Source organism: Coregonus clupeaformis, unplaced genomic scaffold (assembly GCF_020615455.1).
Source record: "Coregonus clupeaformis isolate EN_2021a unplaced genomic scaffold, ASM2061545v1 scaf0264, whole genome shotgun sequence".
NCBI lineage: Eukaryota > Metazoa > Chordata > Actinopteri > Salmoniformes > Salmonidae > Coregonus > Coregonus clupeaformis.
The window spans coordinates 60,629-78,458 of NW_025533719.1; the positions used below are offsets into that span (position 1 = coordinate 60,629).

Here is a 17,830-nt window from a genome sequence, read left to right on the forward strand (position 1 = left end):
GTTTATAAAGCTGGGATGATGCTGGTTTATATAGCTGGGATGATGCTGGTTTATATAGCTGGGATGATGCTGGTTTATAAAGCTGGGATGATGCTGGTTTATATAGCTGGGATGATGCTGGTTTATAAAGCTGGGATGATGCTGGTTTATAAAGCTGGGATGATGCTGGTTTATATAGCTGGGATGATGCTGGTTTATATAGCTGGGATGATGCTGGTTTATAAAGCTGGGATGATGCTGGTTTATATAGCTGGGATGATGCTGGTTTATAAAGCTGGGATGATGCTGGTTTATATAGCTGGGATGATGCTGGTTTATATAGCTGGGATGATGCTGGTTTTATATAGCTGGGATGATGATGCTGGTTTATAAAGCTGGGATGATGCTGGTTTATATAGCTGGGATGATGCTGGTTTATATAGCTGGGATGATGCTGGTTTATAAAGCTGGGATGATGCTGGTTTATATAGCTGGGATGATGCTGGTTTATATAGCTGGGATGATGCTGGTTTATAAAGCTGGGATGATGCTGGTTTATAAAGCTGGGATGATGCTGGTTTATATAGCTGGGATGATGCTGGTTTATATAGCTGGGATGATGCTGGTTTATAAAGCTGGGATGATGCTGGTTTATATAGCTGGGATGATGCTGGTTTATATAGCTGGGATGATGCTGGTTTATAAAGCTGGGATGATGCTGGTTTATATAGCTGGGATGATGCTGGTTTTATATAGCTGGGATGATGCTGGTTTATATAGCTGGGATGATGCTGGTTTATATAGCTGGGATGATGCTGGTTTATATAGCTGGGATGATGCTGGTTTATAAAGCTGGGATGATGCTGGTTTATAAAGCTGGGATGATGCTGGTTTATATAGCTGGGATGATGCTGGTTTATATAGCTGGGATGATGCTGGTTTATAAAGCTGGGATGATGCTGGTTTATAAAGCTGGGATGATGCTGGTTTATATAGCTGGGATGATGCTGGTTTATATAGCTGGGATGATGCTGGTTTATAAAGCTGGGATGATGCTGGTTTTTAGCTGGGATGATGCTGGTTTATATAGCTGGGATGATGCTGGTTTATAAAGCTGGGATGATGCTGGTTTATATAGCTGGGATGATGCTGGTTTATATAGCTGGGATGATGCTGGTTTATATAGCTGGGATGATGCTGGTTTATATAGCTGGGATGATGCTGGTTTATATAGCTGGGATGATGCTGGTTTATAAAGCTGGGATGATGCTGGTTTATTAAGCTGGGATGCTGCTGGTTTATATAGCTGGGATGATGCTGGTTTATATAGCTGGGATGATGCTGGTTTATTAAGCTGGGATGATGCTGGTTTATATAGCTGGGATGATGCTGGTTTATAAAGCTGGGATGATGCTGGTTTATATAGCTGGGATGATGCTGGTTTATTAAGCTGGGATGATTCTGGTTTATTAAGCTGTAAAAATGTTTTTCTTATTATGCTCTGAGAATCCTCTATTTTTCTTTGCAGTGCAGGTCAGGCTGGGTCTGTCTGGGTCTGATTGAGTCTGTCTGGGTCTGTTTGAGTCTGTTTGGGTCTGTTTGAGTCTGTCTGGGTCTGTTTGGGTCTATCTGGGTCTGTCTGGGTCTGTTTGGGTCTATCTGGGTCTGTCTGGGTTTGTTTGTGCAGATCAGTACCAGATCTTGCCGTTTTGCTGTGATGCCACGCATGGATGGTTTGTGTGTGACAACAACTGAAATGTAAAAACTAAATAATTCCAAACTAAAAAACAACAACAACTGAAAAGTAAAGACTGGTTGTACAGTATCACAACAGTATGTGTCATATGGTTTGTCCAATGCCTTTCTCAGAAGTGTCTCTGATCCTCCTGTGCTCTAGATCCAGCCAGGGTTCGGTCTGCTGTTTGACATCGATGGGGTGCTGGTCCGGGGGAAGACTCCTATTCCAGCCGCTAAAAAGGCCTTTCAGAAGTTGGTGGACTCCAGAGGACAGTTCTTGGTTCCTGTGGTGTTTGTCACCAACGCTGGAAACTGTCTCCGTCAGAAGAAGGCTGATCAACTGTCTCACATACTGGGAGTGCCTGTGAGTCCAACCCAAACTTGAATCTCCGACCCCTAACCGTAACCTCTGACCCCTAATCCCTAACCCTGGGAGTCCAATCCTAACCATAACCTCTGACCCCTAACCCTGGGAGTCCAACCCAAACCTCTGACCCCTAACCCTGGGAGTGCCTGTGAGTCCAACCCTAACCATAACCTCTGACCCCTAACCCTGACCCTGGGAGTCCAACCCTAACCTCTGACCCCTAACCCTGGGAGTGCCTGTGAGTCCAACCCTAACCATAACCTCTGACCCCTAACCCTGACCCTGGGAGTCCAACCCTAACCTCTGACCCCTTATCCTGTGATTCTAACCCTAACCCTGGGATTGCCTATGAGTCTAACCCTAACATCTGACCCCTAACCCTAATCTCTGACTCCCTACCCTAACCCTGGGAGTGCCTGTGAGACTAACCCTAACCACTGACACCTAACCCTAACCTCTGACCCCTAACCCTGGGAGTGCCTGTGAGTCCAACCCTAACCATAACCTCTGACCCCTAACCCTGACCCTGGGAGTCCGATCCTAACCTCTGACCCCTAACCCTGGGAGTCCGACCCTAACCTCTGACCCCTAACCCTGGGAGTCCAACCCTAACCTCTGACCCCTAACCCTGGGAGTGCCTGTGAGTCCAACCCTAACCATAACCTCTGACCCCTAACCCTGACCCTGGGAGTCCAACCCTAACCTCTGACCCCTTATCCTGTGATTCTAACCCTAACCCTGGGATTGCCTATGAGTCTAACCCTAACCTCTGACCCCTAACCCTAATCTCTGACTCCCTACCCTAACCCTGGGAGTGCCTGTGAGACTAACCCTAACCACTGACACCTAACCCTAACCTCTGACCCCTAACCCTGGGAGTGCCTGTGAGTCCAACCCTAACCATAACCTCTGACCCCTAACCCTGACCCTGGGAGTCCGACCCTAACCTCTGACCCCTAACCCTGGGAGTCCGACCCTAACCTCTGACCCCTAACCCTGGGAGTCCGACCCTAACCTCTGACCCCTTATCCTGTGATTCTAACCCTCACCCTAACCCTGGGAGTGCCTGTGAGTCCAACCCTAACCATAACCTCTGACCCCTAACCCTGGGAGTCCAACCCTAACCTCTGACCCCTAACCCTGACCCTGGGAGTCCGACCCTAACCTCTGACCCCTAACCCTGGGAGTGCCTGTGAGTCCAACCCTAACCATAACCTCTGACCCCTAACCCTGACCCTGGGAGTCCGACCCTAACCTCTGACCCCTAACCCTGGGAGTCCAACCCAAACCTCTGACCCCTAACCCTGGGAGTGCCTGTGAGTCCAACCCTAACCATAACCTCTGACCCCTTACCCTAACCCTGGGAGTCCAACCCTAACCTCTGACCCCTAACCCTGGGAGTCCGACCCTAACCTCTGACCCCTTATCCTGTGATTCTAACCCTCACCCTAACCCTGGGAGTCCAACCCAAACCTCTGACCCCTAACCCTGGGAGTGCCTGTGAGTCCAACCCTAACCATAACCTCTGACCCCTAACCCTGGGAGTCCAACCCTAACCTCTGACCCCTAACCCTGGGAGTCCAACCCTAACCTCTGACGCCTTATCCTGTGATTCTAACCCTCACCCTAACCCTGGGATTGCCTATGAGTCCAACCCTAACCATAACCTCTGACCCCTAACCCTGGGAGTCCAACCCTAACCTCTGACCCCTTATCCTGTGATTCTAACCCTCACCCTAACCCTGGGATTGCCTATGAGTCTAACCCTAACCTCTGACCCCTAACCCTAATCTCTGACTCCCTACCCTCACCCTGGGAGTGCCTGTGAGACTAACCCTAACCACTGACACCTAACCGTAACCCTGGGAGTCTAACCCTGGCCCTGGGAGTCTAACCCCTAACCCTGGGAGTCTAACCCCTAACCCTGGGAGTCTAACCCTGGCCCTGGGAGTACCTCCAAGTCAGGCTCATGTTTCAGGTATCTTACATCAAGCTAATTAATCTGGAGGTCTGAACTGAGAAGTGCAAACAACATTCACATAAAAGCTGTCTGGAATGTTGTTATAGTGTCTGTCACCTGACCTACAATCATGGCTTCAAGTTGAAAACAAAATTACTATCCAGTCTTCTGAGTTTCTTTAGGAATGTTATATTTTTCAAAAAACACAGTATTTTTCAGACCAGTTAGTACATACTAACAACACGCATAACCACCAAACCAGACAGGTAAATTCAGGGCATCTAAGACAACCCAAGCCAAGGACAAATCACCTTAAATCTACAGTTTATATAGACCCATAGCTGAATGGAACTCTTTACCAATACATATTTCTCAGGCAAAAAGTAAATCCACCTTCAAGAAAAAACTAAAATAACATTTAATGCGATAGACCATGTGACTGGACAGGAAATAGAAAGCATCAACTGAATGTTAAATGTGTTACCTGTCAGGTATTTTAATTGTCTGTATTGTCTACTTGTTAAATGTTTGTGAAGTCTTCATTTGTAATTGTTTGTAATGTCTTATTAATTGGTGTTGGACCCCAGGAAGATTAGCTAACGTTACGGTGTTAGCTAATGGGGATCCTAATAAAAATGCACAAATTCACAAATTATCATTAACATGCAATTCTCTGTCACCTGACCTACAATCATTATCATTCTCAATTTATACTGAAGGTGGTTTCAGGCTGTGGTTTCAGGCTGTGGTTTCAGGTTGTGGTTTCAGGCTGTGGTTTCAGGCTGTGGTTTCCGGCTGTGGTTTCAGGCTGTGGTTTCAGGTGGTTTCAGGCTGTGGTTACAGGCTGTGGTTTTAGGCTGTGGTTTCAGGCTGTGGTTTCAGGTGGTTTCAGGCTGTGGTTTCAGGTGGTTTCAGGCTGTGGTTTCAGGTGGTTTCAGGCTGTGGTTTCAGGCAGCGGTTTCAGGCAGCGGTTTCAGGCAGCGGTTTCAGGCAGCGGTTTCAGGCAGCGGTTTCAGGCAGCGGTTTCAGGCAGCGGTTTCAGGCAGCGGTTTCAGGCAGCGGTTTCAGGCAGCGGTTTCAGGCTGTGGTTTCAGGCTGTGGTTTCAGGCAGCGGTTTCAGGCAGCGGTTTCAGGCAGCGGTTTCAGGCTGTGGTTTCAGGCTGTGGTTTCAGGCAGCGGTTTCAGGCAGCGGTTTCAGGCAGCGGTTTCAGGCTGTGGTTTCAGGTGGTTTCAGGCTGTGGTTTCAGGTGGTTTCAGGCTGTGGTTTCAGGCTGTGATTTCAGGTGGTTTCAGGCAGCGGTTTCAGGCAGCGGTTTCAGGCAGCAGCCTCTTCAGTAGTGTTAGAGTGCTCTAATGAACTGTAACAGTCACTCTATTGGTATGTTTGGTAACTGTGTATCTGTGTTGTGTAGATCTCCCAGGACCAGGTGATGCTGTCTCACAGTCCTCTCAGGATGTTCAGGAAGTACCATGATAAATGTGTTCTGGTGTCGGGACAAGGACCTGTACTGGACATCGCTAAGAAGTATCCTTTATACTCTGCTCTGTCTAATCAGTTCTATCTCTGCTGTTTCACAATGCCATCATCATGAGATGTATATAGTTACTCAGCCAGTGTTAGTAGCTAACTAAAACACTATTGACATTTAAAACATCTATCAACAAAATAGAGTGGCGCCGGAGAAGATGGCTGCCGTTTTACAGCCCTCTAACCAATTGTACTATTATGTTTGTTTTTTCGCGTTATTTTTAATTTATTCTGTACATAATGGTCTCTTATGACCAAAAAGAGCTTCTGGATATCAGGACAGCGATTACTCACCTCGTATTGGACGAATATTTTTTCTTCAACGAGTCGGATGCGAAGGATATCCTACAGACACCCGACAAGGCCCAAATCCCCGTCATTTGCATGAGAAAGAGACTGAGATATCGTGGACGTAGGTCGGGGTGCCTTGTAAGGATCCGACGGCGAGCGAGTAAACTGCCTCTTCCATCAATCCTATTAGCCAACGTACAATCATTAGAGAATAAATTGGATGACCTAAGATTGCGGTTATCCTACCAACGGGACATAAAAAACTGTAATATCTTATGTTTCACCGAGTCGTGGATGAATGACGACATGAATAACATACAGCTGGCGGGCTATACGCTACATCGGCAGGATAGAATGGCTGACTCCGGTAAGACAAGGGGTGGCTGTCTGTGTATATTTGTAAAGAACAGCTGGTGCATAAAATCTAATACTAAGGAAGTCTCAAGGTTTTGCTCGCCTGAGGTAGAGTATCTCATGATAAGTTGTAGACCATACTATTTACCAAGAGAGTTTTCATCTATATTTTTCGTAGCTGTCAATTTACCACCACAAACCGATGCTGGAACTAAGATTGCACCCAATGAGCTGTATAAGGCCATAAGTAAACAGGAAAACGCTCATCCAGAGGCAGCGCTCCTAGTGGCCGGGGACCTTAATACAGGGAAACTTAAATCCGTTCTACCTAATTTCTACCAGCATGTTAAATGTGCAACCAGAGGAAAAAAAACTCTAGACCACCTTTACTCCACACACAGAGATGCATACAAAGCTCTCCCTCGCCCTCCATTTGGCAAATCTGACCATAATTATATCCTCCTGATTCCTGCTTAGAAGCAAATACTAAAACAGGAAGCACCAGTGACTCGGTTAATAAAAAAGTGATCAGATGACGCAGATGCTAAGCTACAGGAATGTTTTGATAGCACAGACTGGAATATGTTCCTGGATTCTTCAGATAGCATTGAGGAGTACACCACCTCAGTCACTGGCTTCATCAATAAGTGCATCGATGACGTCGTCCCCACAGTGACCGTAAGTACATACTCCAACCAGAAGCCATGGATTACAGGCAACATCCACACTGAGCTAAAGGGTAGAGCTGCCGCTTTCAAGGAGCAGGACTCTCACCTGGACGCTTATAAGAAATCCCGCTATGCCCTCCGATGAACCATCAAAGAGTCAATACAGGACTAAGATTGAATCGTACTACACCGGCTCGTCGGATGTGGCAGGGCTTGAAAACTTTTACAAGCTACAAAGGGAAGCACAGCCACGAGCTTCCCAGTGACACAAGCCTACCAGATGAGCTAAATCACTTCTATGCTCGCTTCGAGGCAAGCAACACTGAAGCATGCATGAGAGCATCAGCTGTTCCGGATGACTATGTGATCACGCTCTCCGTAGCCGATGTGAGTAAGACTTTTAAGCAGGTCAACATTTACAAGGCCGTCGTGCCAGACGGATTACCAGGACGTGTACTCCGAGCATGTGCTGACCAACTGGCAAGTGTCTTCACTGACATTTTCCACATGTCCCTGACTGAGTCTGTAATACCAACATGTATCAAGCAGACCACCATAGTCCCTGTGCCCAAGGACACTAAGATAACCTGCCTAAATGACTACCGACCCGTAGCACTGACGTCTGTAGCCATGAAGTGCTTTGAAAGACTGGTCATGGTTCACATCAACAACATTATCCCAGAAACCCTAGGCCCACTCCAATTTGCATACCGCCCCAACAGATCCACAGATGATGCAATCTCTATTGCACTCCACACTGCCCTTTCCCACCTGGACAAGAGGAACACCTACGTGAGAATGCTATTCATTGACTACAGCTCAGCATTCAACACCATAGTGCCCTCTAAGCTCATCACTAAGCTAAGGATCCTGGGACTAAACACCTCCCTCTGCAACTGGATCCTGGACTTCCTGACAGGCCGCCCCCAGGTGGTAAGGGTAGGTAACAGCACATCTGCCAAATTGATCCTCAACACGGGGGCCCCTCAAGGGTGCGTGCTCAGTCCTCTCCTGTACTCCCTGTTCACCCATGACTGCATGGCCAGGCATGACTCCAACACCATCATTAAGTTTGCCGACGACACAACAGTGGTAGGCCTGATCACAGACAACATTGAGACAGCCTATTGGGAGGAGGTCAGAGACCTGGCCGTGTGGTGCCAGGACAACAACCTCTCCCTCAACGTGATCAAGACAAAGGAGATGATTGTGGACTACAGGACAAAAAAGAGGACTGAGCACGCCCCCATTCTCATCGACGGGGCTGTAGTGGAGCAGGTTGAGAGCTTCAAGTTCCTTGGTGTCCACATCACCAACAAACTATCATGGTCCAAACACACCAAGACATCCGTGAAGAGGGCACGACAAAGCCTATTCCCCCTCAGGAGACTGAAAAGATTTGGCATGGGTCCTCAGATCCTGACTGGTTGCATCACAGCCTGGTATGGCAACTGCTTGGCCTCCGACCGCAAGGCACTACATAGGGTAGTGCGTACGGCTCAGTACATCACTGGGGCCAAGCTTCCTGCCATCCAGGACCTCTATACCAGGCGGTGTCAGAGGAAGGCCCTAAAAATTGTCAAAGACTCCAGTCACCCTAGTCATAGACTGTTCTCTCTGTTACCGCACGGCAAGCGGTACCGGAGTGCCAAGTCTAGGTCCAAAAGACTTCTCAACAGCTTCTACCCCCAAGCCATAAGACTCCTGAACAGCTAATCATGGCTACCCAGACTATTTGCACTGCCCCCCCACCCCACCCCAACCCCCTCTTTTTCGCTGCTGCCACTCTGTTTATTATTTATGCATAGTCACTTTAACTCTACCCACATGTACATATTACCTCAATTACCTCGACTAGCCGGTGCCCCCGCACATTGACTCTGTACCGGTACCCCCCTGTATATATAGCCTCCCTACTGTTATTTTATTTTACTGCTGCTCTTTAGTTATTTGCTTTTATTTTTTTACTGAACACTTTTTTATTTTACTTTTTTATTTAAAAAAAAAACTGCATTGTTGGTTAAGGGCTTGTAAGTAAGCATTTCACTGTAATGCCTACACCTGTTGTATTCTGGGCATGTGGCAAATACAATTTGATTTGATTTGATTTGCTGTGCCTTCAGTCTTTGCTAGAGGGGTTCTATGTTGATAAGTGAGACCACATGGCTGGACAGCTGGTTGTGTTTTGTAACCCTGATTAATATATTTAGGGTCTCTGTGATTACAGACAGCCTGACAGTAATGAGAGAGCACTGGGGATCATTTTGGGTGAAGCCTCCCTCTGTACGTCAACAAGATTTGCTGCAGTGATGTTGATGATATGAGCAGATGACGTTGTCGTCCAGATAAAGGTTGGCCTACTGCATCAACCAGGGGGCTGGCAAACCTAAACACAGCATCGTCAGCCATGATGATGATCAGACCATTTCTAGCACATAACGGTCTTTGATAGAGTAAAAACTGTGGAAATTACACTGAGTGTACAAAACATTAAGAACACATGCTCTTTCCATGCCATAGACTGACCAGATGAATCCAGGTGAAAGCTATGATCCCTTATTGATGTCTCTTGTTAAATCCACTTCAATCAGTGTAGATGAAGGGGAGGAGACAGGTTAAAGAAGGATTTTCAAGCCTTGAGACATGGATTGTGTATGTGAGCCATTCAGAGGGGAATGGGCAAGACAAAATATTTAAGTGCCTTTGAACGGGGTATGGTAGTAGGTGCCAGGCACATCGGTTTGTGTCAAGAACTGTCACGTTGCTGGGTTTTTCACACTCAACAGTTTCCCGTGTGTATCAAGAATGGTCCATCACCCAAAGGACATACAGCCAATTTGATACAACTGTGGGAAGCATTGGAGTCAACATGGGCCAGCATCCCTGTGGAAGGCTTTCGACACCTTGTAGAGTCCACGCCCCGACAAATTGAGGCTGTTCTGAGGGCAAAAGGGGAGGGGGTGCAAGTCAATATTATGAAGGTGTTCCTAATGTTTGGTATACTCAGTGTATGTTTTAGTGTTATAGATGTTACCATGTTGTTCCTTAACATCCCTCCAGTCTGGGCTTCCAGAATGTGGTGAGCATCGACATGTTGAGGGAATACTTCCCCCTGCTGGACATGGTGGACCACAACAGACGACCCAAACTACTGGTAGGAACACATACACACACACACACACACACACACACACACACACACACACACACACACATACACACACACACACACACACACACACACACACACACACACATACACTCACACACACACACACACACACACACACACACACACACACACACACACACACACACACACACACACACACACACACACACACACACACATACACACACACACACACACACACACACACACACACACACACACACATACACACACACACACACATACACACACACACACACACACACACACACACACATACACACACACACACACACACACACACACACACACACAGACACACACATACACACACACACACACATACACACACACACACACACACACACACACACACACACACACACACACACACACACACACACACACACACACACACACACACACACACACACACTCCCCTCCCATATGCCACACACCTCTCTGAATGTCCGGGATTGTACAGAGCACTCACACACACATGCAGGGCCTCAACTACAGAGTTGTTACAACACAGAGGTCCGGACTCATGTGTTTAGTTTTAATTTGGCACACATGCTCAGGGATATGCAAATAATGGTTCAGTTTGGCCGCATGGTGGCGCGTTGGACAGGAAAAGCCTTTCAAGCAACCTCATTGGCTCATGGTGGCCATATTGTTTGAGCTAGAGTCCTGGAAGATGTTGTGTTTAATAACATGGGTACATAGATGCTATGTACTAAATTTGGTGCCAATTGGTTCAGCGGTTCTGGAGAATTTGTTATTTATTAGGATCCCCATTAGCCGACGCCAATGGTGACAGCTAGTCTTACTGGGGTCCGACATATAGCGAAAAATACATTACAGACAAAATACTTTATAATTTCCATACATTTAAAAACATTAACATGTGTGTGTCAGTTACACATACATGTCAGTACATACACACAACAAGTAGGTCACATGGGGGAGAGGCATTGTGCCGTGAGGTGTTGCTTTAATTGTTTTTTGAAACCAGGTTTGCTGTTCACTTGCGCTATATAAGATGGAAGGGAGGTCCATGCACTCATGGCTCTGTATAATACTGTACGTTTCCTTGAATTAGTTCTGGACCTGGGGACTGTGAAAAGACCCCTGGTGTCATGTCTGGTGGGGTAAGTGTGTGTGTAATAGCTGTGTGTAAGTTGACTATGCAAACAATTTGGGATTTTCAACACATTCATGTTTCTTATAAAAACAAGAAGTGACACAGTCAGTCTCTCCTCAACTCTTAGCCAAGAGAGACTGGCATGCATAGTATTTATATCAGCCCTCTGATTACAATGAAGAGCAAGACGTGCCGCTCTGTTCTGGGCCAGCTGCAGCTTAACTAGGTCTTTCTTTGCAACACTTGACCATATGACTGGACAATAATCAAGAAGCCTGCAGGACTTGCTTTGTGGAGTGTGGTGTCAAAAAAGCAGAGCATCTCTTTATTACGGACATACCTCTCCCCATCTTTACAACCATTGAATCTATATGTTTTGACCATGACAGTTTACAATCTAAGGTAACGGCAAGTAATTTAGTTTCCTCAACTTGTTCAACAGCCACACCATTCATTAACAGATTCAGCTGAGGTCTAGGACTTAGGGAATGATTTGTACCAAATACAATGCTCTTAGTTTTAGAGATGTTCAGGACCAGTTTATTAATGGCCACCCATTCCAAAACAGACTGCAACAATTGTTTAAGGGTTTCAGTGAATTCATTAGCTGTGGTTGCTGATGAGTATGCCAGTAGCAGGTCATTGGTAAAAATAGAAAAGAGTAAAGGGCCTAGAGAGCTGCCCTGCGGACACCCCACTTTACATGTTGGACATTAGAGAAGATTCCATTAAAGAAAATCCTCTGAGTTCTATTAGCTAGATAGCTCTGAATCCACAATATGGCAGAGGTTAAAAAGCCATAATAAATACGTTTTCTCAGCAACAGGTTATGGTCAATAATATCAAAGGCTGCATTGAAATCTAACAGTACAGCTCCCATAATCTTCTTATTATCAATTTCTTTCAACCAATCACCAGTCATTTTTGTCAGTGCAGTATATGTTGAGTGCCCTCAACATATATTTGTTTACGGAGAGGTAGCACTGTATTTGGTCAAACACAATTCTTTCCAACAGTTTGCTAAGAGCTGGCAGTAAGCTGATACAGTGCCTTGCAAAAGTATTCATCCCCCTTGGCGTTTTTCCTATTTTGTTGCATTACAACCTGTAATTTAAATAGAATTTTATTTGGATTTCATGTAATGGACATACACAAAGTAGTCCAAATTGGTGAAGTGAAATGAAAAAAATAACTTCAAAAAAATAAATAACGGAAAAGTGGTGCGTTCATATGTATTCACCCCCTTTGCTATGAAGCCCCTAAATAAGATCTGGTGCAACCAATTACCTTCAGAAGTCACATAATTAGTTAAATAAAGTCCACCTGTGTGCAATCTAAGTGTCACATGATCTGTCACATGATCTCAGTATATATACACCTGTTCTGAAAGGCCCAAGAGTCTGCAACACCACTAAGCAAGGGGTACCACCAAGCAAGCGGCACCATGAAGACCAAGGAGCTCTCCAAACAGGTCAGGGACAAAGTTGTGGAGAAGTACAGATCAGGGTTGGGTTATAAAAAAAAGTACCTGCCAAGAGAGGGCCGCCCACCAATACTCACGGACCAGGCAAGGAAGGCATTAATCAGAGAGGCAATAAAGAGACCAAAGATAACCCTGAAGGAGCTGCAAAGCTCCACAGCGGAGATTGGAGTATCTGTCCATAGGAACACTTTAAGCCGTACACTCCACAGTGCTGGGCTTTACGGAAGAGTTGCCAGAAAAAAGCCATTGCTTAAAGAAAAAAATAAGCAAACACGTTTGGTGTTCGCCAAAAGCCATGTGGGAGACTCCCCAAACATATGGAAGAAGGTACTCTGGTCAGATGAGACTAAAATTGAGCTTTTTGGCCATCAAGGAAAACGCTATGTCTGGCGCAAACCCAACACCTATCACCACCCCGAGAACACCATCCCCACAGTGAAGCATGGTGGTGGCAGCATCAGTTTGGCAGTTTTTCATCGGCAGGGACTGGGAAACTGGTCAGAATTGAAGGAATGATGGATGGCGCTAAATACAGGGAAATTATTGAGGGAAAGCTGTTTCAGTCTTCCAGAGATTTGAGACTGGGACGGAGGTTCACCTTCCAGCAGGACCCTAAGCATACTGCTAAAGTGATTTAAGGGGAAACATTTAAATGTCTTGGAATGGCCTAGTCAAAGCCCAGACCTCAATCCAATTGAGAATCTGTGGTATGACTTAAAGATTGCTGTACACCAGCGGAACCCATCCAACTTGAAGGAGCTGGAGCAGTTTTGCCTCGAAGAATGGGCAAAAGTCCCAGTGGCTAGATGGCCAAGCTTATAGAGACATACCCCAAGAGACTTGCAGCTGTAATTGCTGCAAAAGGTGGGTCTACAAAGTATTGACTTTGGGGGGATGAATAGTTATGCACGCTCAAGTTCTGTTTTTTTGTCTTATTTCTTGTTTGTTTCACCCAAAATAATATTTTGCATCTTCAAAGTGGTAGGCATGTTATGTAAATCAAATGATACAAACCCCCCAAAAAATCCATTTAAATTCCAGGATGTAAGGCAACAAAATAGGAAAAATGCCAAGGGGGGTGAATACTTTCGCAAGCCACTGTTGGTCTGCTGTTAGAACCAGTAAAGGCTGCTTTACCACTATTGGGTAGCGGAGTTTGTTTGGCTTCCCTCCAGGCCTGAGGACAAAGACTTTCCTCTAGTCTCAGATTAAAGATATGACAGATAGGAGTGGCTATAGAGTCAGCTACCATCCTCAGTAGCTTTCCATTTAAGTTGTCAATTCCAGGAGGTTTGTCATTATTGATCGATAACAATAATTTTTCCACCTCTCCCACACTAACTTTACAAAATTCAAACCTGCAATGCTTTTCTTTTATTATTATTGTTTTTGTTAATGCATGAATACGATAGCTCACTGTTCATTGTTGGCATTTCCTGCCTAAGTGTGCCCACTTTGCCAATTAAGTAATCATTAAAATAATTGGCAACATCAAATCGTTTTGTGATGAATAAGCCATCTGATTCAATGAAAGATGTAGTTGAATTTGTCTTTCTGCCCATAATCTCACTTAAAGTACTCCAAAGTTTGTGATTTTGGCTTTCCTTGATATAGACACTATATATTGTGATCACTGCGTCCAATGGGTACGGAGACAGCTTTAGAATGGGTACGGAGACAGCTTTAGAATGGGTACGGAGACAGCTTTAGAATGGGTACGGAGACAGCTTTAGAATGGGTACGGATACAGCTTTAGAACAAAGTTCTACAGTATTAGCTTTATCTTGGCCAGGTCGCAGTTGTAAATGAGAACTTGTTCTCAACTGGCCTACCTGGTTAAATAAAGGTGGAATAAAATAAATAAATAAAAAATTAGTAAAATTGTGTGTAGTGTTTGTAAACGCCCTGCTATGTTCATTAATAACCTGAACCAGATTACAGGCGCTGTTACAGTGAGAAGCTTCCTCTTGAGCGGACACTTTAGGGTGAATGTACTCTGGTATCCTAGGGACACTTTAGGGTGAATGTACTCTGGTGTCCTAGGGACACTTTATGGTGAATGTACTCTGGTATCCTAGGGACACTTTAGGGTGAATGTACTCTGGTATCCTAGGGACACTTTAGGGTGAATGTACTCTGGTATCCTAGAGACACTTTATGGTGAATGTACTCTGGTATCCTAGGGACACTTTAGGGTGAATGTACTCTGGTATCCTAGGGACACTTTAGGGTGAATGTACTCTGGTATCCTAGGGACACTTTAGGGTGAATGTACTCTGGTATCCTAGGGACACTTTAGGGTGAATGTACTCTGGTATCCTAGGGACACTTTAGGGTGAATGTACTCTGGTATCCTAGGGACACTTTAGGGTGAATGTACTCTGGTGTCCTAGGGACACTTTAGGGTGAATGTACTCTGGTGTCCTATGGACACTTTAGGGTGAATGTACTCTGGTATCCTAGAGACACTTTAGGGTGAATGTACTCTGGTGTCCTAGGGACACTTTAGGGTGAATGTACTCTGGTATCCTAGAGACACTTTAGGGTGAATGTACTCTGGTATCCTAGGGACACTTTAGGGTGAATGTACTCTGGTATCCTAGGGACACTTTAGGGTGAATGTACTCTGGTATCCTAGGGACACTTTAGGGTGAATTGTACTCTGGTATCCTAGGGACACTTTAGGGTGAATGTACTCTGGTATCCTAGGGACACTTTAGGGTGAATGTACTCTGGTATCCTAGGGACACTTTAGGGTGAATGTACTCTGGTATACTAGGGACACTTTAGGGTGAATGTACTCTGGTATCCTAGGGACACTTTAGGGTGAATGTACTCTGGTATCCTAGGGACACTTTAGGGTGAATGTACTCTGGTATCCTAGGGACACTTTAGGGTGAATGTACTCTGGTATCCTAGGGACACTTTAGGGTGAATGTACTCTTGTATCCTAGAGACACTTTATGGTGAATGTACTCTGGTGTCCTAGGGACACTTTAGGGTGAATGTACTCTGGTATCCTAGGGACACTTTAGGGTGAATGTACTCTGGTATCCTAGAGACACTTTATGGTGAATGTACTCTGGTGTCCTAGAGACACTTTAGGGTGAATGTACTCTGGTATCCTAGGGACACTTTAGGGTGAATGTACTCTGGTATCCTAGGGACACTTTAGGGTGAATGTACTCTGGTGTCCTATGGACACTTTAGGGTGAATGTACTCTGGTATCCTAGGGACACTTTAGGGTGAATGTACTCTGGTGTCCTAGGGACACTTTAGGGTGAATGTACTCTGGTATCCTAGAGACACTTTATGGTGAATGTACTCTGGTGTCCTAGGGACACTTTAGGGTGAATGTACTCTGGTATCCTAGGGACACTTTAGGGTGAATGTACTCTGGTATCCTAGAGACACTTTATGGTGAATGTACTCTGGTGTCCTAGAGACACTTTAGGGTGAATGTACTCTGGTATCCTAGGGACACTTTAGGGTGAATGTACTCTGGTATCCTAGGGACACTTTAGGGTGAATGTACTCTGGTGTCCTAGAGACATTTAGGGTGAATGTACTCTGGTATCCTAGGGACACTTTAGGGTGAATGTACTCTGGTATCCTAGAGACACTATAGGGTGAATGTACTCTGGTATCCTAGGGACACTTTAGGGTGAATGTACTCTGGTGTCCTGAATGTTATTATTCTCTTGTTGCAGGCTTCACCTATTGTTAACCTCCCTATAGTTCAAGGTAAGAAGCATATTGTTCATATCATAGTACATTTTCTCCAAATAATGGTTCTACATGTAGAATAATCTTTCAGATTTATAAGACAAATGTAAACTCAAGATTTATTGACGTTGATAATGATGTTATTTCTCTTTTTTCCTGGTCGCAGCGGTCATCCTGTTTGGCGAGCCAATCCGATGGGAGACCAACCTGCAGCTGATCATTGACGTGTTGCTGACCAATGGGAGCCTGGGTAACGCCCATGAGACACGTCACTCCGCCCACCTGCCACTGCTGGCCTGTAACATGGACCTGATGTGGATGGCCGAGGCCCAGTCTCCACGGTAACAAGTCACTGAGAAAGATTACACTAAGTAACATGGAACAATGGTTGACAAATGTTTTGGTCACATTGGTTGATTTTCCTGTCTGTCATTGTGTGTGTGTGTGTTTGTGTGTGCTTGCGTAGGTTTGGCCACGGGATGTTCCTTGTGTGTCTGGAGAACATCTACAGGAAGATAACGGGTCAGGAGCTGAAGTATGAAGCTCTGATGGGGAAACCTTCTGAACTAACATATCACTTCGCTGAGTACCTCATCAGGGAGCAGGCTGCAGAGAGAGGCTGGAGGACCCCCATCAGAACACTTTACGCTATCGGGTAATAATCCCATCAGAACACTATACACCCTTTTTAATTTTTTTAATTTAACCTTTATTTAACTAGTCAAGTTAGTTAAGAAAAAATTATGATTTACAATGACGGCCTACCAAAAGGCCTCCTGCGGGGACGGGGGCTGGGATTAAAAATAAAAATATAGGACATAAACACACATCACGACAAGAGAGACACCACAACACTACATAAAGACAGACCTAAGACAGAACACTATACACTATCGGGTAATAATCCCATCAGAACACTATACGCTAACGGGTTAGAACCTACACCCATCAGAACACTATAGGGTTAGAACCTACACCCATCAGAACACTATACACTATCGGGTTAGAACCTACACCCATCATAACACTATACACTATCGGGTTAGAACCTACACCCATCATAACACTAAACACTATCAGGATAGAACCTACACCCATCAGAACAGTATACACTATCGGGTTAGAACCTACACCCATCAGAACACTATACACTATTGGGTAATAACCCCATCAGAACACTATACGCTAACGGGTTAGAACCTACACCCATCAGAACACTATACGCTATCGGGTTAGAACCTACACCCATCAGAACACTATACACTATTGGGTTAGAACCTACACCCATCAGAACACTATACACTATTGGGTTAGAACCTACACCCATCAGAACACTATACACTATCGGGTTAGAACCTACACCCATCAGAACACTATACACTATCGGGTTAGAACCTACACCCATCAGAACACTATACAC

The 17,830-nt window shown here is 45.3% G+C and overlaps 1 protein-coding gene across 1 annotated transcript in view; it reads left to right on the forward strand.

Annotated features, from left to right (window-relative positions):
- LOC121578501 (haloacid dehalogenase-like hydrolase domain-containing 5) overlaps window positions 1-17,830 on the forward strand; it is a 41,926-nt gene that overhangs the window by 14,835 nt on the left and 9,261 nt on the right. Inside the window, exons 2-7 of the mRNA XM_041892864.2 lie at window positions 1,877-2,080; window positions 5,456-5,568; window positions 9,945-10,038; window positions 16,395-16,428; window positions 16,577-16,751; window positions 16,877-17,065. Of these exons, the coding sequence (XP_041748798.2) occupies window positions 1,877-2,080; window positions 5,456-5,568; window positions 9,945-10,038; window positions 16,395-16,428; window positions 16,577-16,751; window positions 16,877-17,065 (809 nt within the window). The remainder of the gene's footprint in view (window positions 1-1,876; window positions 2,081-5,455; window positions 5,569-9,944; window positions 10,039-16,394; window positions 16,429-16,576; window positions 16,752-16,876; window positions 17,066-17,830) is intronic.